The following is a 26,931-nucleotide window of genomic DNA, read 5'->3' as shown; positions in this document are numbered from 1 at the left end:
TGAAAATCAAAACATGGCAAATACATTAAAAAATCAAGCACTTAATTTGTAAACTTTGATAAAATAACAGCCTATTCCAGTTTCTTCAAAGGCTTGTGAGTTTTTAATAGTCAGGAAGTATAGAACAAAATGGAAGACAGGATTTGGAAACAAGGCCAAGAATAAAACTTGTAGCTTTTCCTTTTCAGTAAGCCACAAGCTGTTCCTTTACAGTGTTAATGTAATCACTGTTATATAAGAAATGTACTCAGAAGTGATAGGCATTAAAACCTGACTCTTCCTACCAAGTCCTGGAACTTCTGGAAATTGAGTACAATGGTTCCTTTCTGTGCAAATCACTGCACCACATCCTTAAGAGCTAGCAAACTTTTAAGCCACCAGAAACCTTTCAGCTATAAGCATTTGATTGTAATAAGATTTCAGAGTCTCAATATTGAAAATAATATATCTAAGGAAAACTTTTGTTGGGGCACCTAAGTGATGGCAAAGAAAATAATGTTCCAAACCTATTTTATTAAATGGATTATCACACTACCCTTGAATCATTTTCACTGATGGGAGATGGGTGAGTTGATGAGGTTCTCTGCTACCAGTGAAACAGATCTATGTGGCGAGTTAGGGTTATTCCTGGTGAATGAAGACATCTTTCATGGGCTTCAACTTTAAATCCTTGCAATTTCCAAGTTTGAAACTCAGTTCAAAATGAATTAAGTCTTAAAAAACTGGGTCACAGGTCCCATTAAAGAAGCCTAACAGGGGCCAGGGATTTAGCTCAGTGATGCCACACCTGCCTTGCAAGCACAAGGCTCCTGAGTTTGATCCCCAGTACCAAGAAAGGGGTGGGGGAGGAAGCCTAACAGTGGTAATCTATGATTCCCATACTTAAAAAATAGACATTAGCCGGGCGTGGTGGCACATGCCTGTAATCCCAGCACTCGGGAGGCTGAGGCAGGAGGATCGCTGTGAGTTCGAGACCAGCCTGGGCTACATAGTGAGTTCCAGGTCAGTCTCAACTGCATAGTGAGACCTTGTCTCAAAAAACAAACAAACAAACAAACAAAAAATAAAGACATGGGTAAAAAAGAATATACAAAAATGCTAGGACCTGATGAACAATAAGGATTCTTTGTAGGGCAAGCCCTCTTACTTCCTATTCCCCCAGCCAATGGCTTGAGATACCCAGAGCACTTACTGCAGAACTGCTCTGACAAGCTTAGTTCTGACTGCTTCCAAGCCCTCTGCACTGAGTCAAGGACAAATGTCCTCGAGCATCAACACAGCATCACAGCATCACTGTCCTTGACACCTGGCTTCCTCTGAGCCAGATCCTTGGTTGGCTTGACCGGAATGTCTGGAATGGAGGCTTAAGTGATACAAAGTCTACAGGGATAACTTAAAGAGAGGTGAAAATGAAGAAAGTTCCATGGCCCAGAAGAACACCTGCAGGGAACACCCGTTCTACCATGGGGGAGGGAGAATCTCTTCACAGTGCATAGTTTGAAATCAAAGTGCAATATGGGCAAAAGAGAAGGTGGTGCTCTTCATACACACAAATTTAGTTTTTGGTTTTTTGCTATTAACATTTGCTAAGGAATTTAGGCTAAAAATGCAAAGTCATTAACATCAAGAGGTACAGGGGCACCTTGGGATTCCAAAATATCTTTGATTGGGAAGAAGAATAAGGTGGAGAGGAGTCTCACATGTCACTTCATTATTTTTAAACTATTATTCTTTTAAATCTAATATTTGAATAAAATATTTTTTCTTCAGTATAAAAATGAATTAAGATCAGCACAGTGACCTTGTCTGTTTTACTGAAGCCAACGTAACAGTAAATTGGAAAACTCAGAATATTCTTATATTGGTGTGATCTGTATTTTAACTTGGAAACATTTTTTAAATTGCCTAATCACCTAAATTAAGAATGCTCAGCATCCAATCCATGAATAATGTAGAATACAATAACTCACTGTATTTTGTACCTCAAAGTCACAAGGATGACATCCATGTGAAAATTTAAAGCATACTCTACATTGTTAATTTCTTAATCCAAACATATAGATTAAGACAGGTCACTTTATTGCTGGCAACATTCATGGAAGGGCCAGTTTTTTCATCATAAGTTAAATGTGGGAGCCGAGAGGTGTCCTACTCACACATCAGCAGAATTGGGAGTCTCTTCCTTTTAAAGTAGTAAAGGAACAGCAAGGGACTGGCTGGCTGGTGAGTGGCACCGCGTCAGGGCGCACACGCGGGCACGGCACCATCTGCACTACCCATCTCATCTTGGAGTATTCAAAAGCACTTCCTGCTCAAAGGATAGCCATAAATGACAGTACGCATTCCTTCTCCTTGAGGGCTCAAGTATAAATCTAAACTGATAAGGGACTTAACTCAGTCTGAAGGAAGGAAATCCTTGCAGCAGTAATCCTAGAATTTCACAAAAATAAATCAAAGCAGCAGCTAATGTCTCTTCAGCTTCTTGGCCTTTCGACGTTTCATTTCTTCTTCTTCGCGTCGCATTTCCTCTAAGTCCTCTTGCATACCTAGTCTTAAACTGTTGAAAAAAATGGTATTTGTCAATACACATGTAATTAAAATTACCACTTTAAAAGACAGTGAAATCGGCTGGACGAAAACATGGATTGTGCTATGCTCCAAAATGCCCCAAGACTTTACTGCTGAAAACGTTCAGAGGTCACAGACCTAAACTGTTGGAGAAAAAACAATCTCACAAGAAAAAAAATACTTCACTACTCCCATTAATGAAAGATAAATAGACTGATTCATTAATAACATTCTATTTTTGTTTTTCCCCAACTCTTTAGTTTGACCTTTTTTTCTGAGATGAGGTCTCATTCTGTTGCCCAGGCTGGCCTCAAACTCTTTTTTTTTGGTACTAGGGATCGTGGCCCTGCCACTTGCAAGGCAGGCACTGGAACCACTGAGCTAAATTCCCAGCACTGGCATCAAACTCTTGATCCTCCTGCCTTGGCCTAAAGGTATGTATTGCCAAGGCTTGACATTTTAGCCACCAATAAAGTTACAATAGGGGAGGTCAAGAGAAAAGAGAGGTTTAGTATTGTGGGTTGAGATGGAAGTGAACTATTTACTTTTAATGGATAAGCATTAATAGTTAATACTGTATTTATTACTTCTACTGGAGAAATTTTCACTACCAGATACCTAACAGGAACCAGAAGAGAATCTAATATACCTCCCCTGGGTCCCCAAGGTCAGCAAAGTTACAGGTTAGCAAGAGAGATGGATCTGATGTCAATAACAATGACTAGGGAAAGAAGGCTTCTAAGATTTACTGCGTCCTGCCGGGTGTGGTGATACCTGTAATCCCAGCACTCGGGAGGCTCAGGCAGGAGGATCGGATCGCTGTGAGTTTGAGACCAGCCTGGGCTACATAGTGAGTTCCAGTTACATAGTGAGACCCTGTCTCAAAAAAAACAAAACAAACAAACAAAACCAAACCCCACAAGATTCACTGTGTCCCACAGGAGGTGCTATGCTGCAGCACCTTGTCCCTACTGTCTTCACCTCCACAAGCACAGCACAGTACTTTTCATCTAAAGAGATGAGAAAACATCTAGAAAAGCTAATTATTTGTCCAGAGGCCTGTACAGCTTATCAGCAGGATTACAACCCAGAACTGTGGCCCATGGCTGCTACTCCCAATGCTTCGACTGTACCAATAACAGAAAAAGAATGTTAAGTTTTGTGCTTACCTCTTTGCTTCTTCTTTCTGCTGCTCTTTCCAACTACTCTCCATGTAACGTAAGGCATAATCACTTTCATCTTTGTACCTGAGACAGGGAAATCAAAATGTTTAAAATAAAGGCCAAAAATTAAATTTTCTATAGATCTGTATCTTCTCATTTAAAAAATGAGGGGATTTATTAACTCAGTGGTGGTGCCTCTCAAGTACAAGCTCAATCCCGGTATCAAAAAAAAAAAAAAAGTCAACATCTGAATCTAATACTGAAGTTACCAATCCAACGCTTCAACTCATCTACACTTATTTGATAATGGTTTAACCTAGAAAATAGAGCTAGGTTAGTGACGTTTTTTGCTTGTTGTTTCTGAGACAAGGTCATGACATGCTGCCCAAGCTGGCTGTGAACTTGCAACCCTCCTCCCTCAGCCTCTCTGTAGCTAGGATTATTGGCACACATCACCCCATCTGGTTCAGACTGAATTATTCTGAGTCAGGGTTTCACTGTGTAGTTCAGGCTGACCTTGAACTCACTATGTAGCCCAAGCTGGACTCAAACTTGTGGCAATCCTGCCTCAGCCTCCCAAGTGCTAGAATTACAGGCAGGGCCACATGCCTAGCCTAATTTTTTTTTTTTTTTTTTTTTGGTACCGGGGATCGGACTAAATTTTTAGATTTGATTTTTTTTTTGGTACAGGGTACTGGGGTCCTTGCGCTTGCGAAGCAGGCGCTGGAACCATGAGCTAAATCCCGGCCTTGATTTTTAATCTAGTTCTTCCATCCACTCTATTAAATGTCTTTTTTTTTTTTTTTTAATGGGCCTTTCTTCAAATAGCTTTATAAATTTCTCATATTCAGGGGCATCTAAAGGCATAGTGATTTATAGTGACTGTGATAAGTTTCATGTTTTACATATATTTGACCTCATTTAACCCTTCTAAAATGTCATTTTAAAAAATTTACTCAAGTTTACCTAGCTTAGTAAGTAGTGGAACTTCAAATCCCAATCTTTCCTTAATACCAGTGCTTTTCAAGCTGCAGTGTACATATATACAAAACCACTTGGGAGTCTTATAAAGCAGACTTAGATTCAGGAGGCCTGAGAGGCTGCCTTGGGAACAAACTCGCAGGTTTCTCAAAGCTGCTGCTTCCAAACTGCTGTCCTGGGACCACATTCCTGACTAGCAAAACTCCACATCAAAGAAAAGTAGCTTTCACATCAGAATGGCTCTCAGCCCAGCTCTATGAATGGCTTTCTGACTTCAAAGCCAATCTGTTACTCTACAAAGCTATTTCACTCTCCTCAAATATATCTTGTAATTACGGGCAACATTTCAAAAGGGGTACTTTTTGGTCTTTGTGAAAATAACCACCTACACCATTTTGAATTCATTCTAAAATATTAAGCATCAAAAGAGTAAATCTATTGAAAATAACAACCACCCAGGGGTCACTAATTAAGCATTGTATTCAATGGTTCTGCTGTTAATGTTTTTTCTCCCCTATAATATGAATTACTCAAAAAGAATATATTTAAAGCTCCTTTAGACTTACTTTTTCCTGTCATAGCCAAAAATTTCTCGAATATGCTTTGATATTTCTTCCTGAGGTTCCCCTTCATCTTCAATAAAATCATCCATTTCAGAGTCATATTCATCATCATCATCTTCCTCTTCATAATCTCGCTGCCTTTTGTAGCCAGCAGGGAAGGGAAGCCTTTGAGGACCTATGAACAGAAAACATTATTTGTTCTTTTGGTACCAGGGTGAACTCGGGCCCTTGCGCTTATGAGGCAGGCAGCGGAACCACTGAGCCAAATCCCCAGCCCAGAAAACATTTATCTGTAAGAACATTAAAACTTGGGGTGTTTCCAGCGGAGTTGTAGGTAAAGTGAGATTCTGAGACATCATTAAGACAGTGGCCTTAAAGTGCAGAGAGTAGACCAGGCCTCAGCATGGTGTCATTACAGTATCTCTGCTGCGTACGTTCTCCTGAAGGCCCAGAACTCGGGTTTATCCCAGTGCTTACTAGCAATGCTTTGTTACACTTTCTAGCTCAGTAGAGCCCATACTTCAGGGATTTCAAAGATCAGTAAAATTTCTAAAACTGAGTAAGTAAAAGTTACAAACTGCAACCAGAATTATTAACCATTAAAAGCAGCCCCTTCAACCCTTCAAAGTTCTTTCATTTAAGAAGCTTAAATTCTGTGTATGCCTATAGTTTCTTTCAGCTAGTTAGGAGCCTGGGACAGAACTGCCTGAGCCTGGGAGTTTGAAGCCACCTGGGCAATGCAGCAAGGCTTTGTTTCAAAAATAAAGTCCAACAAGCCGGGTATGGTGGCACACACTTGTAATCCCAGCACTTGGGAGGCTGAGGCAGGAGGATCGAGGTGAGTTTGAGACCAGCCAGGGCTACATAGTGAGTTCCAGGTCAGTCTCAACTACATAGTGAGACCCTGTCTCAAAAAACAAAAACAAACAGAAAAAGTCCAACAAAGTAAAAAGACATACCCAGTATTAAAGGCATTGTTTAAACTAACTAAATCTGACCTCAGGAAAAACACGATCACCTTACTTTTGTCATTTTGCTAAAAGACTGCAAAAGACAGGAAGCAATCTAAAGACCAACATGTGGGAACAACTGTTGTCTAGTCTTTGACTACACTTTTTTTGTTCTTTTATAATTGTGATATGCTTGGCCTGTTTCCCCAGCTCAGTTTCTCAGCCTTGGCACACTAATATTTGGGGGCTGTCTTGGGCATTGTTCATGGCAGCACCCTTGGCCTCTACCCACCAGATCATCATTAACACTCCCTCGTTTACCCTAGCCCTGTGACAATCAAAAAATATATCCAGACAATGCAAAATGTCTCCACAGAGTGGGGTGGGGGGGTCGCACTTGGTTGACAATCAGTGGTCCAGCTGAATTAAGAAACTTAAAGGAGCATCACTGGTTTGTTTTTATATTCTCCGTGGCGCTTAACAAGTCAGTACATTAACATGTGCCTATTAACATGAAGGAAGCATTGCTTAGAAGCTGGCAGGTGCCACCAATGAGCCTATACCTTGGGAGAGCTCACTTATAGCAGCAGTGGTTAGGATCTCGAAGCAGCCATTATAAAGAGAAGAAACACAATGAGTCTAAAACATCTCCTGGCATTTAATAGGTGCTTAACAATTTTTGCTGGATGAACAGCGCACTAAAGGCTTCCAGTTTGCAACTATACTCTGATCCTTGAAGATCATCTTTTTCATGAAGACCAAAAAAACCTAATTAAGGCATGTGGAGTCACCCTATCTCATAAATGACAGTCTAATGCACTTGGGGACATTGCAGTGTAAACACACAGGACCTTAGATAAGTCCCTTTCTAAAGATTTTTCCAAGCCACCATCAATAAAGGACAAAGCACAAAGCAAACAAAGTATCAGGCTCTATCAACATGAGTACATTAAAGGTCACATGGAAGGGTTCACAGGGTCCCTGGTTATACAGAACAAAGTACTCTTTCTAATTTCTTAGCGGGAGGCAATTTTACCTTGGGCAGATCTGTAGCCTGACAGAGGAGGCTTCATTCCATTCATCTGCCCATTGCTGGACTGGCTGATAATATTCTTGGAAGAAATTGTTTCCGAGACAACAGTGCACTTGGGCCTTATGTGGGGGCCTGGGCTGCTAACTGTTCGCCCAGGTCCTGAGCTGCTCACTGGTCTCCCAGGGCCTGAACTGTTAACAGTCCGTGCAGCGGGCACTGAGCCACTTACGGATCGTCCGGCACCACTGACTGGCCGTCCAGGGGGCCCTGAGCCACTCACAGGTCGTCGATCATGTGAACTGCTTATAGGTCGCCCAGGGCCGCCAGAGCTGCCCGCAGGTCTCCCGGAACTACCTGAGCCACTGACAGGTCTCCCAGGGCCGCTTATACCACTGACTGTCCGCCCAGAAGAATTTGAGTCACTGGACAGCTTCTTAGTCCCACTGACTGATCGCTCAGGTCCTGAGCTGGAGCTGCCGTTCTGGTGCCTGGGCATAGAGCCAGAACCAAGTGTGGGCCGAGCAGCCCCTGGACTGGGCCTCCCGGGGGCTGAGCTGGTGGCGCTGCCTGGCTGTCTGACGCCTGGACTCTTAGCCTTACTCTGGGGAGTGACCGTAGGCCCAGGTTTGGAATGGCTAGGGTGGGAAGAAGGGAGCTTTTTGGCTTTGTGCTCAGTAGCAGATTTCTGAGTCCCGCTAGCAGAAGTCTTTGGGACACTTAGTGAATAGGTGCTGCAGTGGGGCTTCCCAGTCCCATTGAAAACAGGTCTGTCATGAGCCTCACGAAGTGAGGGCTGGGAGCTGTTGCCAGACCCTGCCTTGGTCCTCTCTCCGGGCACAGATTTGGATGAAGACAAAGCTAAATGTTTCTCACTGACTGTACTGGGTCTGGATTTCTTCTCCGTATGAGGAAAGGGCATTCCTTTGGAAGAAGGGTGCCTGTCCCCAGGAACTTTGTTACATTTTGTGCCCACACTTTCCTTCTGAGAGGGTGCCTTCTTAGATACAGTTGGAGGTAGTTTTGCATCTGTCTCCAGTTTCTTTTTCCTATGCTTTCGTTCAAGGAATTCTCGCTCCTTAAGTTCTTGTGCAGTCATAGGTCGCTCTTCTGCTTTCTTCACCACTTTGATCTCCACTGGTTCAAACTGCTTTTTCTCAGCCAGCCTCAGTAAATCAGTGAAGTTCATGGGTGGTGGGGCACTTTTAAGGGGGACCTTTGGTTTGCGCTCTTGTTCTTCCTCATACTCCTGCTCCAACTCCGCCTGACCATATTCTAAGAATTCATCCTCTTCTTCCATCTCGTACTCTTGGTCTATTCCCTGGCTGGTGTGGCTCTCCATCGCCTGCCTCCTCTTTGACTTCTCCTCAACAGGAATCCCATTGTAACCATGGAAATTATCCTTTGTCCTCTTGGCCATAGCTCTTGCTTTCTTGTCATGTTTGAGCTCAATTCGTTTTTTCACTAGTTCTTCTTTTCTCCTTTTCTCTTCTAAGGCTAAAAGGACAGAACAAGAACATATTATTTCAAGGATGCAAGGCAGAATGCTCATCTCAAATCAGTAGGTGGCCAAATCAACATTCAAGTTACAGTTTGATGTTTTCTAGGAATCAAATGAGGAAGTCACTTGAACAAGTATCAGTTGAGTCATCTTTATACAATCAGTGGATCACATATCGGCTTTTCTATATGACTAAGCAAGTAAGAGACTTGGCTTTCAGTTTTGAATATAGAAAACAGCTTACACCAAATATACCAAGTTAAGTGAACATTTGTACCCACTTAGAAGATGCTAATCATTCTGAATCAAAGAATAAATTTACAAATTCTTTGTCATTTTCACAAAGCAAAAGTGTATCTTGAACTTGACAGCTTTAGAAACATCACTATTTTAAATTTTTAAATAGCACTCTTAGGCTGGGGATGTAGCTCAGTGGCACAGTACCTGCCTGGCAAGCACAAGGTTCTGAGTTTGACTGCTGGTACAGGTTAAAAAAAAAACAAAACTGTACTCTTATTAATAAAAATTCAAAACAAGTAGGAACAATTTCAGAACCAAGGTTAAAGAATACAGAGTTCTTATTGGGAAATTATAATGGCCAATCTAACGAACGACAAGATCACTAAACCTACCCCTCCCAATTTTATTTATTTATTTTAAGAGACAATGTTTTGGGGCTGGGAATTTAGCTCAGTGGTTCTGCCACTTGCCTTGCAAGTGCAAGGTCCTGAGTTTGATCCCTGGTACACAAACAAATAAACAAACAAACAAAACTATACAAAGAGACAAGGTTTTCTTCAGGCCTGTCCCAAGTTTTCCTGGGTTCAAGTGATCCCCCTGACTCAACCTCCCAAGTAGCTGGGACTATATATGTGTGTGCCCCTATGCTCAGCCCCAGAAAGACTTTAATTAAAGAGAGGATAAAAGAAAACTTCTAGGGACAGGCATGGTGGTGCACACCTGTAATCCCAGCACTTGGGAGGCTAAGGCAGGAGGATTGCTGTGAGTTTGAAACCAGCCTGGGCTACACAGTGAGTTCTAGGTCAGTCTCAACTATATAGTGAGACCCTGTCTCAAAAAACCCGAAAAACAAAACAAACAAACAAATTTCTATACAAATGACCAACATATGAACATGCATGAAAGCCATAAATATAGCTATCCCAGGTATTCATACACTTACACACCCCAATTCATTGGTCTGTTGTTTTTAGAAACATGTGCTAGTTAGTATCCCTCAAAAAACTAAAAACAGCTGGTCATAGTGGTGTAATCCCAGCACTCAGGAGGCTAAGGCAGGAGGATTGCTATGAATTTGAGACCAGCCTGGGCTACACAGCGAGTTCAAGGCCAGCCTGAACAGCATAGCAAGACCTTGTCTTAAAAAAAAAAGTGTTATGTATGTGTGCAACCTCCCCATGATGAATGTAATCATTATGTACTGCAAACATGTACTAATTAAAAATTTAAAAAGAGACATTGCTTCTGGGCCTTTTGGTAAAATTTAAAAAAGAAACATCCACTGATAAATACAAAATGAACACATAGGTAGAAGGCTTTAAAACTGAAAATAAGGATAGAGATACATACCCTTTCGTCTGAGCTCCTCTTCTTTTCTTCTAAGAAAAGCTTGTACAGCTGCTGATTGGACACCTTTAACTTTTGGGTCTTTCTTAGGAGGTCCCACTGCCAAACTATACCTTTTCTAAAAATACAAACAGAATAAACATTTTAAGCAATTCAAATTTCAAAATATTTTCTCTGGACCTAGGAGTGTAGCTCAGAGGTAGAATGACAGGCTTCCTCAGAAATCAGCATCTCAAAGTTCAACTTTTCAAACAAACAGAAAAACTCCTTACAACTGTTTCCTATTCTGACTATGCTTACACCATGTGATCTTCTACTTGGGACACACTGCAAAGGTTATTTGCTTAGAACGTGGAAACACTATGATTTTGATACCACAGGCAAAGGCTACGGCACCTCAAAGAAATCTTGAGAAGCACCTCAAACAGTGTTTGCCTGGAATGTATGAGGCCCTGGGTTTGCTCCCTAGCAACACACACACACACACACACACACACACACACAAATACTAAATACAAGAAGGTGGTATAGGGGGTTACACACCTGTAATCGCAGCTACTCCAGGAACTGGAGCAGGAGGATCACAAATTCAAGCTCAGCCTGGGCAACTTAGTGAGATTATCTCAAAGTAAAAAATGAAAAAAAGGGGCTGGGGATTTAGCTCAGAGGTTCAGTGGCCTGCCTTGCAAGCGCAAGGACCCATGTTCAATCCCCAGTAAAAAAAAAAAAAAAAAAAAAAGTATGTATGTATGGTGAAAAAAAGGCTACAAATGTAGCCCAGAGCAAAAACCTTAGGCTCAATCCCCAGCATCACAAATACATAAATACAAGGTATGTGGGTGGAGGCTATACTGAGAGAAGAGCCCCAATTCTCTGTAATCTTTAACTGAAGTTCTTATATTATCAATTTGCTATATAAACTGTCATTTTAGACAGGTGACCACATTACCCCCCCAAGTGCTAATACTATCCTGTCTCTGGATTTTGTATGTAATTACTAAAACAAAAATAATAATTGGAACTATGAAAGGAAAACTATTTCTATTTTGTGAGGATCTATTAGAAGTATAATAAACAGAGACCTATTCAGACAAGAAATGATTCACCTTCAGGATCATTCTACATTAAATTTATGAGCTAGGAAACAAGGTTTTCTTAAAAGATTTTTTTTTGCAGTTCTAGGGAACAAACCCAGGGTCTTGTGCATATAAGCCAACCACTCTACAACTGAGCTACATCCCCAGCCCTGGAAATAAGATTTTTAAAGTATTCTCCCACTTTTATCTTGTTAGGCAGATGCCATTCTTATCTATTGAAACTGCTGCTATGTTTATAGGAAAAAAAAACAATTTGAGACCACAGCAAGCAACTTAAAAAACAAAAAAGTATTTCCAGTGTGTATGAAACTCCTGGGGGAAAGCCAAAGGACCTGTGGTTTTTATAAGGCTGCCAAATGCAAAGTTTCTTGAAACAGGCTGAAGTTCTTTCTAACCAAATTAATCAATCAAGCAGCTGGCCAATTAGGCAAGCCCTAATCCAACCTGAAAATCCTGCAGGATAACAACGCTGAGAACTGACACAACCCTGACAGAGAAATCCCAAGGCAGCACCCAATTTTTTCCCCTGCCACCATGGCTGGGACACAATGAGATCCCGGGGTTAGTCCATATCCTTATATCAGAATTGTAGACTCTACAGTGAATAGGGGCCCGGAAACTAAAAGAAAGGAAAAAGAAAAGAGAGGATAGAACACTAAAGGAGAAAAGAAAATATTACTAACCTAACTAGATATATAAAATTTATAAGAAGAGAACTTGAAGCCTAGGCCTTATCTATAAAAAACTACCATGGCAATGCTACCATGAATAAAAACAGAAAATCTGAATTGATTAACACATACAAAGGCCCATAAACAGTCACACACTCTCTATCCATCAGAAAGATCTGGAAGAGGAAACTCAGATTTTTGTTGCCAAGACATAAAAATTTCCTGTTACTGCCTAACTACATACACAGTTGATAGGGCTGAGGGTGTAGCTCAGTGGTAGAGCACTTGCCTAGCATGTGTAAGCCCTGGGTTTGATACCCAGCACTACAAAAAAACAAAAAATAGGCCCGGGGATTTCAGTAGCATGATGCCTGCCTTGCAAGAGCAAGGTCCTGAGTTCAATCCCTGGTACTAGAAAAAAAAAAAAAAAAATTATATCTCAGTCACCTGCCAAATCACAGCTTACACAGGGTTTGGCTCAGAAAAATAATGTGACCATAACAGTCTGTGTTACTCATGCACAGCAGGACTAGTTTGTTGTCTGGGTTATCAGTGCACTGAGCTTTACCTAACATGATTTTCTGGAGATCTTTTGTCCTTAACCTGGGACTTTAAGAGACAGAAATGGGGATATGGACTAAGAGAAAGGCTGCTCCTTACTGAATACTAGTACTCAAAAGACAAAAGAGACAATGGGGCAGTGTTTACCAAGCGTCTGGTATTTATTTGAACATCACCTTCAGGATTTCTCCCTTTTAGGTACACTACCTGTACTCCCGACCCAGTTTTTTGAGACAGGGTCTGGCTAAGCCCAGGCTCGCCTCTAACTTGGGATCCTCCTCCTGCCTCATCTTCCTGAATGTTGGGATTACAGCTATGGGCCACCATGTCTGGCTGCTGTACTATTATTAACTAAGTTAAGAAAATTAAAGTAGACCTAACACCATGATCTAGAACTATGTTGCTAAGTTTTGCCTCAGCAATATTGTTTACATGAACTAAGTCATAATAATGGTTTCTTATATCCCCTGAAAGGGGCAAAGTGAACTCAAATGTACAGATACCTGAAAAGTATTATAAGATTTTGTTAGGCAAGGTTTAGATCATAACCTAAAAATCTAGAGGAATGGGGAGAGCTGGGTCACCATAGATCATTTTATTTAGCATTTTTGAGATTTAATTTACAGATCACAGAATCCACCCATTTGGTACATACAATTTTTGGTATATTCTGAGCTGTACAACCATCATCGATTCTAGCACATTTTCATCACCTCAAAATGACACCCTTCCCCCTTTAGTGGTTACTCCTGCTCCCCTCTACCCACAGCTCCTGCCAACCACAAATGTACTGTCTGTCTCTATGGACAGACCCATTCTGGCCACTGCATGTAAGTGAAGTCATATCACATGGAGCTGTGATGGGTAATTTTGTGTGCCAACTTGGCGAGGATACTGTACTAGTTATTTAACCAAACCCTAATCTAGAGGATACTATGAAGGTGTTTTGTATTTCCAACAATTTTTATTAGTAGTATAATTTGTTGTTTTATTCTCTAAATGACTTTTTTTGTGGGGGGGAGAGGTGCTTTGCAGATGTGATTAACATCTATAATCATCTGACTTTAGGTACAGCAGATTACTTTCTATAATGGGATTGGGTCTCCTCCAATCAGCTGAAGGACTTCAGAGCAGATCTCTAGCTTCAGAGAATTCTACCTCAAGACTACAACATTAATCCTGCTTTATTTTCCAGCCTGCAGGCTGCCCTACAAATTTTGGATTGCCAGCCTCCATAATCGATTCCCTAAAATGAAGCCAACTGAGCCTGTTTCTCTGGAGAATACTGACTGATGCAGCAGCCCTTTGTGTACTTGACTTCTTTTATTTGGCATGTTTTCAATGTTCATGTTGTGGTATGTGTTAGTATTTCATTTCTTTAAAGGCCAAATAATATTCTATTATATAGAAAAATGACATAATTTAGTCATCAGTTGTGTATTTGGGTTGTCTCTGCTTTTTGGCTATTATGAGTAACACTGCCGTGAACAAATTCTATGTGGGTGTATGTTTAAATTTCTTCTGGGTATATGACCACAGATCTTAACACTGTGCTGGCTAGACCTTTCAAAGGGAGTCTGCAATCAGACCCTTGTACGAAAAGATTTGCTGTAGGGCCAAGGAATAAGCTCAGTGGTTCCACTGCCTGCCTTGCAAGCGCAAAGAGCGGAGTTCGATCCCCGGCACCAAAAAAAAGAAAAAAAAAAAAAGAAAGAAAGAAAGAAAGAAAGATTTGCTGTAATGAAATACTTTGTAAGACAGCTTCCCGACCCCTCTGAGGGGCAGAGCCCAATGGAGAGCGATGGGGGGGTGGGGGCGCTTCAGGCTGGAAGTACATTATATTCTATTTAATAAGGCAGAAGAATTATTTGGCGCTTTCCCCTGCGTCAGATGGTCACATGTAGCCCTGGCAGCAGCATATCAAGATGTACTCATCAATTCTGAATCCGATTCAAGGCACCAGGCTGCTTCATTGTTTCAGCTTCCTGAAAAGCAGTTGAACAAGAGTTTCTTTGATCCTAAACATATCCATTCTATTACAGTGCAAGCCAACTCAGTAGTTCTGCTGGACCCCAATGAATGATCCACAAGGGTGGTGTTTATGCCATCTAAATACAGCACAGAGATTATGCCAAGATTTATGATTATGAAGCTAAAAGATCTAGAAACTAAAATCATTTTAAAACATGTGTTCTCGCAAAAACTATACTGTCACAGTCAGACTGAGAAAATAAGGAACCTTCAGTCTAGAATTACATATTTACCAAATACACTGTAATCAACAGTCAATTCCTTCTTTCACTTTTTTTCCAGTACGGAATCGAACTCAGGACCTTGTACTTGCCAGGCAGGCAATGCACCACTGAGCTACATCCCTGGCCCAGTCAATTCCTTCTTGAAAGCTGTTCTTTACTCAGGAGGTAACACTGCATAACTGCAGAAAATATACATTTCCTGATGATGTTTCATAAATGGGAGTTATTTATTATTGGTTAGAATTAGGGATCTTCAAAAATACATCTTTAACTTTAATAAGCTCCACACAATTTTGAGTATTTTCTCAAGATACCACAGTCAGTTACTTTTAGCTGGTGGCTAAGAGGGTAAGAACTAATGAAACACCCAAAAGCATGCTACACATAATCACTGTTACTGGGTTTGTAAAAATATACCATATTATATTAGCATATAGGTACCTCGGAAATTGTCCAGTCCAACTCTATTTCAGAAAGAGCTTGGAAAGGACTGTATTTACTGGCAATCACTTACACAATTTAGAGCAGAGTCCACCTTATAAACCAGGTCTCCTGACTCAGGTCTGAAAACCTTCTCACTGTAACACATTTTACTTCCAATCGAATGCCAACACTTTTCTCTCTGCTCTAACCACAATCTTAAGTGACATTACCTGATATTCACCTGGTTTTTGGATGCTGTAATCTTGAATTATTATTGCAGGTCTACAGCTGAACTTCCTAACTTTTCGTCTTTACTCTCAAGACTCATTGCTGTCAATCATGCTGGAACTCTCCTGAACAGACTGTAAATATCCCTCTATCCACCAGTTTCTAAATGCTGTTGGTTTGGCCTTTAAATTTCTCTCCCATCACACTTTACATTGACAGTGCCATAAAAAGGAAACCAAACATTGCCATCACCTAAAGCGGTTTCCAACAGGAGGTAAGGGCAGGGAGCTGGAGGAGTTTAGCCTGTGTAGCTGACAACTTTTCTTCAGTACATGTCTCTCATTCATTCAAGGCATGGTGATAATTAACAGCAAAAACTCTGGAGCCAGTATGCTTGAAGAGATTCTCTACTTTGTTAGAAATAGCCCTATCGGGCTGGGGATTTAGCTCACTAGTGCTGCCACCTGCCTTAAAAGGTCCTAAATTCAATCTACAGTATCAAAAAGAAAAGAAAAGAAAAGGGAATAGTCCTATCACTTATTGGCTGTGTTACCCTGGGTAAGTTTCTTCCCATCTCTGGTGCTCAAGTTTTCTCAGCTGCAAGAAAATCTCCCTGACATGGTTATTATAGTGATTAATTAATATATAAAGTGCTTAGAGAAGTGAGCATTATAAATGCTAAGCAAGCACTATAAATGTTAAATATTTTTATCATCATTATTCAGAGAGATTCTCTAGGTGGTCATGCAGAAGAGAAAAACAGAATCCCTGTGAGGATAAGGTAGTCAGTAGCTCCTAAAAAACCCTCTCCAGACACACTAGTTGAAAAGTCCTGCTCCTGTCTAGAGATCCAGAGGGCGGCTTGCTCTCTTGCTCTCTGTCCTGCCCTCCACCAGGTCTCCTTCTGCGGCCCAGGCAAGGCTTGAACTAGCTAATGTACGGTCATGTAGCCCAGCCTGGAGTCATGCTTGTGATCCTCCTGCCTCGTTCTTCCAAACAGGTGGCTTACAGGCATGGGCCACCATGCCCAGACTATACTGTTCTTTAAAAAGAAGCACTATACATATAGCAGACTTCCTTGGAACACACAGAACTTGGAACCTATCATTTTATATCCAGGCTACTTCAAGAAATTGCTTTAGGGCTAGGGGTTGGCTCAGTAGAAGAGCACCTGCTCCTATGTGAGAAGCTTGATCCTCATAGATAGTAACAAGAAAAAAAAAAAAAAAAACAAACTACCTTATGGAATCTACCCGGCTGCCACAGACATCTGAACTTACCACCCCAGTTAAAATCCTTGGGTTCCACTTCCAGGTCCTAAAGCTCTTATCCTTGGGATACTACAGAGCTCCATACCCTTACAAATCTAGTACCACATAAAGGCTTGTTCTTTAACTTCGGGCAGATCACACTAGAGCTTCCTTATCTTGTCTATGAAATTTTCAGTCACAGGGTAAATGAAAGGACCAGGTAACTTGCCTCGTGTACCATATGCCAAAAATTACGGCTATGTGAAACTTACAAGGATCCACATTCTAAGCTGCACCAATCTATCAAAACTACTACCACTGGGCCAGGTGTGGCGGTGCACCCTGTGATCGCAGCATTGGGGAGGCTGAGGCAGAAGGATTGCTGTGAGTTCAAGACCAGCCTGGGCTACATAGTGAGGTCCAGATCAGTCTCAACTACATAGTGAGACCCTGTCTCAAAAAACAAAAACCAAAACAAACAAACAAAAAACAAAACAACAAAAAAACCTACTACTATTGGGCTAGATTTAGCTCAATGGTGTCCTGCCTGCTTTGCAGTCACAAGGTCCTGAACTCGATCCCTGGTACTGGGAATAAACTAATACTACTATTTCTTTTCTGTTTTTTTCTTTTTTTTTTTTTGGAAACAGGGTCTCACTATATAGCTCAGGCTGGCCTTTAATTCACAGTGATCCTCCTTCCTCAGCCTCCTGAGTGCTGGGATTACAAACATGCAACTACTACTTTTTTTTTTCTTATTGGTACTGAAGCCCACAGGGAAAAACCAAGTACAAAGTTACCAAAAATATCTTTTCTCTTTTAAATTAGACAGAGCTAGTTACAATGACTGGTTACATCACCTTGATCAGCTGTTATTTTGTATTCAGTTTCCACTGGGAAATGATAATGTGCCTAGTATAAGCAGGCATGATGCAACCCAACCTTTGTTTCAACTACAACTTTATGAAGACACTTTACTTTTTAAAAAGAAATAAGGGAAAGGATTATTAGGAAAATGCCAGTATAAACTGAGTATCCCTAACCTGAAAATCTGATATTCCCCAAGTCTCAAACTTTTTAAGGGCTGAATGGCATTATAGTTAAGAGGAAACTTCCACACCTGACTTCATGTGAGGTAAAGTCAAAACACAGGCACACCAAAAATAACATATAAAATTATCTCCAGACTGTATATACGAAACATAAATGAATTTAGTGTTTAGATGATTCCCATCCCCATGCTATCTCATTGTTTATGCAAACATTATACAACATAACAAATTCTGAAATTCAACAGTTCTGGTCCCAACAATTTCAGACCAAGGAATACTCAACCAGTATCTCAAGCCAGATGTAAAAATATCTCTTAAAACCAAAGCTCTGCAATGTCCAGAGAGGTTCCAAATGTGTTTATTTTTTACCCTCTTAGATTTTAATTGAAACATCATTAATCATAGGATTTCCTTTTTGTTATAAAGTTCTGATCTAAGAGCTCTGAACACCAAACTCTGAGTGTTAACTCTAATACAAATGAAATAGCTAAAAGGGGGAAAAGAACAAGCACTGGGGCCGGGGATTTAGCTCAGTGGTGCCACACCTGCCTCCCAAGTGCAAGGTGCTAAGTTTGCTCCCCAGTAAAGGTATGCGTATGTGTGTGTGTATTGTGTGTGTAAACCAAGGAAAACGATGTAGCTTTGCAAAGCCTCTGTGGTTTCCATGCTCTTAATCAAATTTAGGTCAAGCAGCTTGTCAGTATGGCGGGGGGGGGGGTTGCTCATGTTTCTGTCTTGAAATGCTTATTGGCTTGGGTGGCAGTTTATACTTGTTTTGTAATACTCTGGTATACTGTATGGAATGGCTCATATTTTTAAAAAGTAAGGGATTCTGGAGATTTCCATCATATCAATTATGCTTTATTTCTTTTAGAAATAAGAGGGGCTAGGACCCAGGATTTAGCTCAGGAGTGCCGCCACCTACCTTGCAAAAGCAAAATCCTGAGTTCGATTTCCAGTAACAAAAAAACAATAACCAAACCACAGAAATATGAGGGGCTGAGAGTAAGGCAAAGCACTTTTTAGCACCTGAGGCCCTGGGTTCAATCCTCAGCACTGCAAACAAACAAAGTTTTTGTTAAAGTATGTTCAATGTGAGATGTGGGTACATGAGGATGCATTAATTTGCTGTATGTTTGCCAAGGGCCCAAGTTATTTTGAGCTGATAAAGAAAATGAAAGTAAACAGAAAAAGATGAATTAAATTAAAGCAAAATCTTGGATTAAATTTAACTATTTAACTTGTTCTATTCTTCAATTGTTTTTTTTTAAATTCATTCCATGACTCATTCCAAAAAGATAAAAATATTTTAATGCTGCTAAGTCAAACACCTAAATTTACTAGCTTTTGAGGAATGAGGGAGCACCTGATTCATAAAATATATGCCTGTTATTTATCTGTTAAATTTGTTTGTTTGTTTTTGAGACAAGGTCTCCCTATGTAGTCCAGGCTGTCCTTGAACTCACTGTTTAGCCCAGGCTGGCCTTGAACTAGGAGCAATCCTCCTGCCTCAACCTCTCCAGTGCTGGGATCACAGGCATACGCGGCGTCACCACACCTGCTCATCTGTTAAATTTAAAAATTTACCCTTTTTTCCCATTTACCCTTTTACCCTTTTTTCCATTTACCATTTACCCTTTTTTTCCATTTCCTGTAATTGCAATCAAAGATGGGCAGTGTATATCCTGAAGTAAACATGTATTTTGAAGTTTCTCTCTCTAGGATTGCCATCTGCTTCTCATCCAGTAGGTAATGACTTCTAAAATAAGAACTACCTTGGCTCTGCTTCTTCCATCAAAGCGAATTAAATAATGGACCAAATTATGCCAAGACAAATGATTACTAGAACCCAGCACATACAGAGATCTAAATAACTGAGATGCAGCTAGGTATGGTGACTCATGGCTGTAATCTCAGCACTTAGGAGGCTGAAGCAGAAAGACTGCCACAAATTTAAGGCCTGCTTGGGTAACACAATGTGTCCAGCCTAGACCAATGAGATCCTGTCTCAAAAAAAAAAAAGCATAAAATAATTCTTTGAAATAAAGTTTCAAAGTTGTGGGCCCATAGCTTCAATATGCTTGGAGAATGATTACTCTGACTACTCAGAATGGAGGAGGATACATACACTTATGTGATTACACACACACAGGCGCGCGCGCTTATATAAAACAAACAGATATAGAATTTTACCTTCAGACCAACATTTTCTAAAGGGTAAAAGGGAGTAAATAAGAGAAAGGGGATTAAAGGGGGAATCAGATGTGTCATTCATGTACATGTACCAACTACCCATGGGGAATGTAATTACTATGCAAACATGCACTCCCCCCAAAATAAAACTGGAAAACAAAAAGGGCAAAGTATTGGACAAGAAAAGTGGAAGAAGAGAAAAAAACTAATATTGCAACATACAAAAGTCTAGAAAATGCAGAGTACATAGTGAGAGCTCAAGAAACTCCAGTGGAATTGACTTTGAGAGAGAGGTGTTGGTGCTCTACACCTCACTACTCAAACCGCAGGTATTGGTTTACAGCTGTGCTGTGGGTACCATCTGAGGATCCAGAAATGATTAGTATATGCAAAACAGCTACAACCCCATAAACCACATTCTTTCTACCACGTTAGCATTTAGCTTTTAAGCCTTATACCACTCTAAGAATATCAGTGAGTTGGCAGTTACTGAGCAAATCAGACCTAGATTCCAAATAAAGATTGAAATCTGGAATGTCATAAGCAAAACGGAAGCTGAAACTCTTTTTTTTTTTTTTGGTACTAGGGATCAAAACAAGGTCGGAAGCATGCTAGACAAGACGTCTATCACCGAACTACATCCCCAGCCCACTAGGTCAACCTTCTGCTGGCCAAGGATTCGTAGACTCATATTTCTCTTCCCAACAAAAAAGATGATTCCCCCACCCCTGGCAAATCATAAAGTAATCACTTCATTGACTCAGTGGGTGGGACCAGAATCAGAGAACTCGCTTAAGACCCAGAGATCCGCGACAAACCAGCCAGAAAGCTTATCTAAGTTTCTAAAGCCCCTAAACTCCTCTACACATAGTCTTCCTCCTCTACCTGCGGGCTGAAGTTTACAGCGAAAGCCAGAAACTACAGGCGCTAGATTCCACTAGGCGCCAGGAGGGGCTCCCTCAACTGCTATCCCCCAACTCTGAAACATCCAAACCACTAAGTTCCTGTTGCAAGGGTAACCACGCTTGCGAAACTCTTCCACAGGAAGGGTTCCGTTTCCTGTCCCAAGCCTCAAATTCCCAAGAGCCCAAACCCAAGCAAAGGAACTAAGTGGTCCAAGTCCACGGGCCACATATCCCATACCTGAAAACCGGGAGTTCGGCTGCTACTTACGGGCACATTGTTGACACCTTGTCCTTTGGAAGCTATCAGGAGAATTTCCCTGAAGTCCATGTTCGGCCGAGGGGAAAGAGACTGGGTCCAGCACTCGGAAAGGAGTGCAAGTGCGCCTTGCCGAGGCGCCCGGCGACGCCGAGTGAACTGGCTCGGCAGCCCTCTCCCACCCTCCACCACAGGACCACTTCCGTCGCCTTCCAATGCCGTCTGCCCACCCGCTTTGCTTCGGCAGCTTATATCTTCCCAGCGGCCCCGCAACGCTCAGAGTCTCGCGTAACTTCCTCTTTCAAGCCCGACACACGTAAAACGCGATACGTGGCTGCTGGCGTCGGCTCAAGGGGCGGGGCCAACCCCTTGCCAGCCTACGAGAGGCGGCCTGCGGGGTGTGGCTAAAGGACTGGGCGCTTCCTGTGTCGCGGGCCTACCCGGCCTGCTGGTGTTGGGGTGGCTCGTAAACTTTGTTGCGGAAAGAGAGGCGTGGGGATTACTTGCCCGGGTGGGCGCCCACATCCGAAACGCCTACGCCTCAACTCCGGAAGCAGTAGGTCTGGAGCTGGGAAATTCGGTTACCCTTTCTGGACCGTCGGGAAGCCGCGCAGGCGCACAGGGCACAGGCTGGTCCTGGACCCGCCGTACCCGGCGCTTCCTGGCACGTGGTGTGCGTTCGCGGCTAAACAGAGGCGCACACCCTGGGCTTCCACCCGGGCGATCCCCCCTTTGCCCCTTTTAGATAATAAACGCCGGGTAGGCCAGCCCTCCTGTGGTTTAGCTCGGAAAGAATGAAGGGATTCCTTGTACGCAACCAGCCTTGACATAGTTTTTTTTTTACAAATAAACTTTGTTTTTTTCCCATTCTTTCCCCCTCAGCCGCGACGTACTTTGATGCGCTGATGAATGTATACACCCCATCTTCGTAGTCACTACGAGTCTAGTCTTCGCTTCTATTGGAAAATCATCGTGGGTCTACAAGGTCACATCCACACAGTGAAACACATGTAATTAAGCAAATCTGGGTGTCGGGGTGCACCCGGCTAGGAATTGATAGATAAGGGTATTAAGGACCTTTTCGGTGTATTGAAAATGGCCCGAAACTGGATTATGGAAACGATCGAACAGTTTGTCAAAAAGTCACTGTAAGCACAAAGGAGTGAATTTCAGAGTATAAATTATAAGTTCCCAAAAATTAAAATATTAGGCAAAACTTTTGGGCCTTAGCTGGGCACGCAGTGCACAGGAGGACTGCAAATTGGAGCCCACCCTAGGTGTTAGTGACTTAGTGAGACCACGTCAGAGAAAAGAGGGCCAGGAATTTAGCTCAGTGGTACTGCAGCCTACCTCGCAAGCACAGGGTCCTGAGTTTGATTCCCAGTACTACTACTACTGGTACTACTAACTAGGGCTCTTTCAACTGGCATTTAATGACGAATTGAAATGTGTCCCTTTCAGGCTTCATTAACATTTGTAGTTATATGGAGACTTAGCCAGGGTGTAATATTTTGGAAAAAAAAAATCGAATCTTAAATTCCTTATATGTAAAAAGGTAAAACAGAGATCTCTGAGTTTCCTTCAGGTGGTTCTTTTTCCACCAAGAAGAACAATCCTTCCATAGTTTCCCATTGTTCATAGGATAAATCCTGACCCGACCCTTAGCCACAGCCTGAAGTGACCCACTCCGATTGGCCTTGACCAACTTCTCCAACATTTTCAGCTCAGCTCTTTCATTTCCTTAAGTGTGACAAGTTCTCTTCCACTCCGGTGACACAATCACAACATCAGGCAGAAAGTCCTTAACAAGCTGGAGACAGGCAGTTGGGGGCTACTTGAAAAGCAAAAATGTGATTTTTTTTCTTCACCTACTTAAACATTAGCTCTAGATAAGATCCCCACAAGCTTGTGGTCTCAAACTTGAGCTCAAGAGAGTGTCATATCTCTCAGTGTGCTGATAAGATTCAGGATCCGGTAATGTTCAGACTATTCTTGAGGGGTTGGAAAAACCTTAAAGATCTTAAAGTCTTAAAGCAGACTAAATGAAGACGTGCTGGGGATCTAGCTCAGTGGTGCTGCTGCCTGCCTTGCAAGCGCAAGGTCCCGAGTTCGATCCCAGTACCAAAAATAAATAAATGAGGACATCCACCTAAGAAATAAACAAGGAACTACTCTTGGAAATGGGTAAGCACAGCCCATTCTATTTGTACAAGAATAGTAACGTTGTCACGGATGCTAAAGAGGCAGGACCCTGGGCCCTTACAGGCTGCCCATTAAAAATCTGATTTGTATTTTTCTGGGACAGCCAAGGATTTAAAAACTTTTTTTTTTTTTTTTTTTTTTTTTTTGGTACAACCAACTCTTCACTTAGGCCTGCAGTTGCCCAATAAGTAACTAAAAGTAGAGCAGTTTGACCTCATTTTGTATCCTTTGTTGCTTAAAGCCTGTTCTCAGCTCTACATATGGACACATTGTGAGAAATGGATTTATTTGTGTAGACCCAATCCCCAAATAATTGGACTCTAGAGGCAGCACAAGGAGACTTTAATCCACACTCCTGCCGGAGTGGTGGCAGGACACACAGGCGCACCAGCATGGAGAAGCTGTGTCCTTTTGGCCAGCTCACCAGAGTCCCTCCCTCACCTCCCATGGTCTGGAATCTGGGGTTCACAGTGTGTCCTGGATCTAGCTCAGCCCACACCTATTACTTCCATCCCCACCTTTCCCATTTTGCCCTTTCCTCCCTCTGGATTTCCTTTTGTAGTTATTTACAGCCTTTTGGTTTCTCAGGAGCATAAGTCAGGATGAGTTGGTTAGCGCTGTCTCCTACTCCAGCACCTTGTCTCTGGTATGAGTCTCTTTACAGCCTATGTGTCCCTATCCACTATATGACCCAGGTAATTCTGTGAAATGGGGCTCATAGAGTGGTTAATGAAATATGGGCCAATTAAACATATTGGTATCTGTTACATATGTGAATCAGGGAGCACCTGTCTAAAAATAGGCAGAGCAAGGTTGATTTGCCAAGTTTATATAATTTCACCCCCTTCAGGACCTGGAACACCAGGATAGGGGATTTCCAGGGAACCTTACTATGCCAGAGAATTCTCAACCTGTGACCAACTAGGAATGAAACTGTCCCTGGGCCATAATGATTCCAACACTGTGACACTAGGGCTGAAATAATGGTCAACTAGACCCCAGCCCACAGTTAATGCATAAAAGCTGGCCTCCCACCTTTGCGGGTGCCTCCTGCTGCTGCCTAAATTGAGCCCTTTCCTATCTCTCCTCTAACTTTCTAATCAAAGCTTTGTCCTGTAAATTTGTGCTTTAGTTTTCATTTTCATTGTTACTGAAAACAAGCACCCAAGCCAGAGGTGACACCAGGGCCTTTGCATATACTCTTCTCCATCTGCTGTATTCCCATAATCCATTTGCTGGGCCAGCCCCAACTCATTTTCTCACAAGCCTCTGGTGGGTGGTCATGTAGATTCAAGTGCCAGCACGTTGATTCCTTCGGTATTGATTATTTGGTATTTTCTGTACCTGAGTGCTATAATGTATAAAATTAGGTAATGATGGGTTACTGCAAAATAATACATTTAAGGGTTATAGATTAGAATCTAGTTGTGATGGGCAAAGTTACGCATCCTCTGCTGAAATCCTACCTCCTAGCACCCCAGAGTGTGACTGTATTTGGAAATAGGTCTTAAGGAAGTAATCAAGTAAAAATGAGGTTCCCAGTGATGAATGTAACTGTACTGTATACCTAAAATGTACCAATAAACTTAAAAAAAAAAAAAGTAAAAATGAGGTCATTAGCCAGGCTGGATGGAGCACACCTGTAACCTCAGCTTTTGACTCTTTGTGTTTTTCCCCCCACCCTTTTTTGATACTGGGGATAGAACTTGGGACCTTGCGCTTGTGAGGCAGGCGGTGTCCCCCCACTTTTTTGACAGGGTCTTACTATGTACTTTAGGCTGATCTTGAACTCACTATGTAGCCCAAGTTGGCCTCAAACTCTAGACAATCCTCCTGTCTCAGCCTCTCAAGTGCTGGAATTACAGGCATGTGACACCACACCGGGTTAACTTCAGCTATTTGTGAGGCTGAGGCGGGAGGATTGCAAGTTCAAGGCCAGCCTTGGTAATTTAGACTTTGTCTCAAAATAAAATTTAAACGGTAAGAGTAAGGGATGGAGCTCCAGGGAAAAAGACCCCCCTGGCCAGCATGTGCAAAGCATTGGGTTCAATCCCCAATATGAAGAAAAAAAAAAAAAGAGAAGGAAGAAAAAGTCATTAGGATGGATCCCAATGCAATAGAATGTGTCCTAGAGGAAGAACAAATATACACATGGCCAAGTACAGAGGGAATTCCATGTGAAGACAGAGAAAAGATGCCCGTGTGCAAGTCAAGGAGAAAGTCTTCAAGCTCCTGACACCATGATCTTGAACTTCTAGCCTCCAGAATTTCTACTATTTAAGAAAAAAAAAAAAAGGCTGGGCATGGTGGTACATGCCTGTAATCCCAGCACTTGGGAGGCTGAGGCAGGAGGATCTCTCAGAGTTGAAGGCCAGCCTAGGCTACACAATGAGTTCAAGATCAGCCTGAACTATATAGTGAGACTCTGTCTGAAAAAGAAAAGAAAAGGGCTGGGGATTTAGCTCAGTGGTGCAGCTGTCTGCCTTGCAGGCACAAGGTCCTGAGTTCAATCGCCAGTAACAAAATAAAAGAAAACAAAAAACAAAAAAGAAAAGAAAAGAAAGCACCAGGGAGCTCAGTGGTGCAGCCACTTGCCTTCTTGCAAGTGCAAGTTCCTGAGTGTTTGATCCCTAGTACAAAAGAAAAATACACTGGTGCACTTATTTTTCCCTGCTGGGAACCAAACCAAGTACTTTGTGTATGATTACATTCTTGGCCCACAAGAATCTTTTCTCAAGGAAGGTGTTTCTGATGGACTAGCTCAGTGTGTCCCTTTTTCACATTCTCACAGCCACCAGTATTTTCCTTCACAGAATGTTTCGCAGTTTGGAATTTCACATTTATTCATGTTCTTTTTTTCAAACAAGTGGCAATCTCTCAGGCTAGTTGATGAGGTCTGTGAGAACAGGGAAAAGCCCATTTTACCCATCACCAGCACAGTTCTCTGCCCACAAACATAAAAGCTGCAACTGACCTGGCATGGTGGTGGGTGAATGCTGCTAGCACTCAGCATTCAGGAGGCTGAAGCAGGAGGATTGCTGTAGAGTTCAAGGCCAGCCTAGTCTACATAGTGAGTTCAAGGCCAGCCTGAACTACATAGTGAGACCCTGTTAAAAAAAAGAGAGAGAGGGCCAGGGATTTAGCTCAGTGGTTCGGTGGCTTGCCTTGCAAGCGCAAGCACCCGAGTTCAATCCCCAGTACCAAAAAAAAAAAAAAAGAGAGAGAGAGAAAAGAAAGAAAGAACTGCAATAAACATTTTGACCAAAGCAATGAATTGATAAATGAAAAATGTCAGATATTTACTATCATGATAGCTAGTATACATTGGACGCTTCCTACACGCTAATTGCCTGACATGTACCGTCTGACTTAATAAAGGCCTAGAAGTCACTGTTTGTTACTATGTTTTAAGGGCCAGGGATTTAGCTCAGGGGTTCTGCTGACGACCTCGCAAGTACAAGGACCGAAGTTTGATCCCTGGTACAAAAAAAAAAA

General features: G+C 41.9%; 2 protein-coding genes across 2 annotated transcripts in view; one reads left to right on the top strand and one right to left on the bottom strand.

Annotated features, from left to right (window-relative positions):
• Spty2d1os (SPTY2D1 opposite strand) overlaps positions 1-13,988 on the top strand; it is a 29,768-nt gene extending 15,780 nt beyond the window's left edge. The window contains exon 6 of the transcript XR_004517412.1: positions 13,868-13,988. The gene's annotated coding sequence lies outside the window, so the exon portion shown is untranslated. The remainder of the gene's footprint in view (positions 1-13,867) is intronic.
• Spty2d1 (SPT2 chromatin protein domain containing 1) lies at positions 1,032-21,556 on the bottom strand. Its single transcript, XM_010615122.2, has 6 exons — positions 21,247-21,556; positions 10,347-10,461; positions 7,262-8,752; positions 5,279-5,450; positions 3,738-3,815; positions 1,032-2,557 (listed from the first exon to the last, which is right to left on the bottom strand). Exons 1-6 carry the CDS (start codon positions 21,304-21,306, stop codon positions 2,464-2,466), a joined length of 2,010 nt encoding a protein of 669 aa, XP_010613424.1. The 5' UTR covers positions 21,307-21,556; the 3' UTR covers positions 1,032-2,463.
• Between the last annotated feature and the right edge of the window lie 5,375 nt (positions 21,557-26,931).

Source organism: Fukomys damarensis, unplaced genomic scaffold (assembly GCF_012274545.1).
Source record: "Fukomys damarensis isolate Sample0158 unplaced genomic scaffold, DMR_v1.0_HiC HiC_scaffold_16, whole genome shotgun sequence".
Taxonomy (NCBI): domain Eukaryota; kingdom Metazoa; phylum Chordata; class Mammalia; order Rodentia; family Bathyergidae; genus Fukomys; species Fukomys damarensis.
This window is presented reverse-complemented; position numbering and strand designations above follow the sequence as displayed.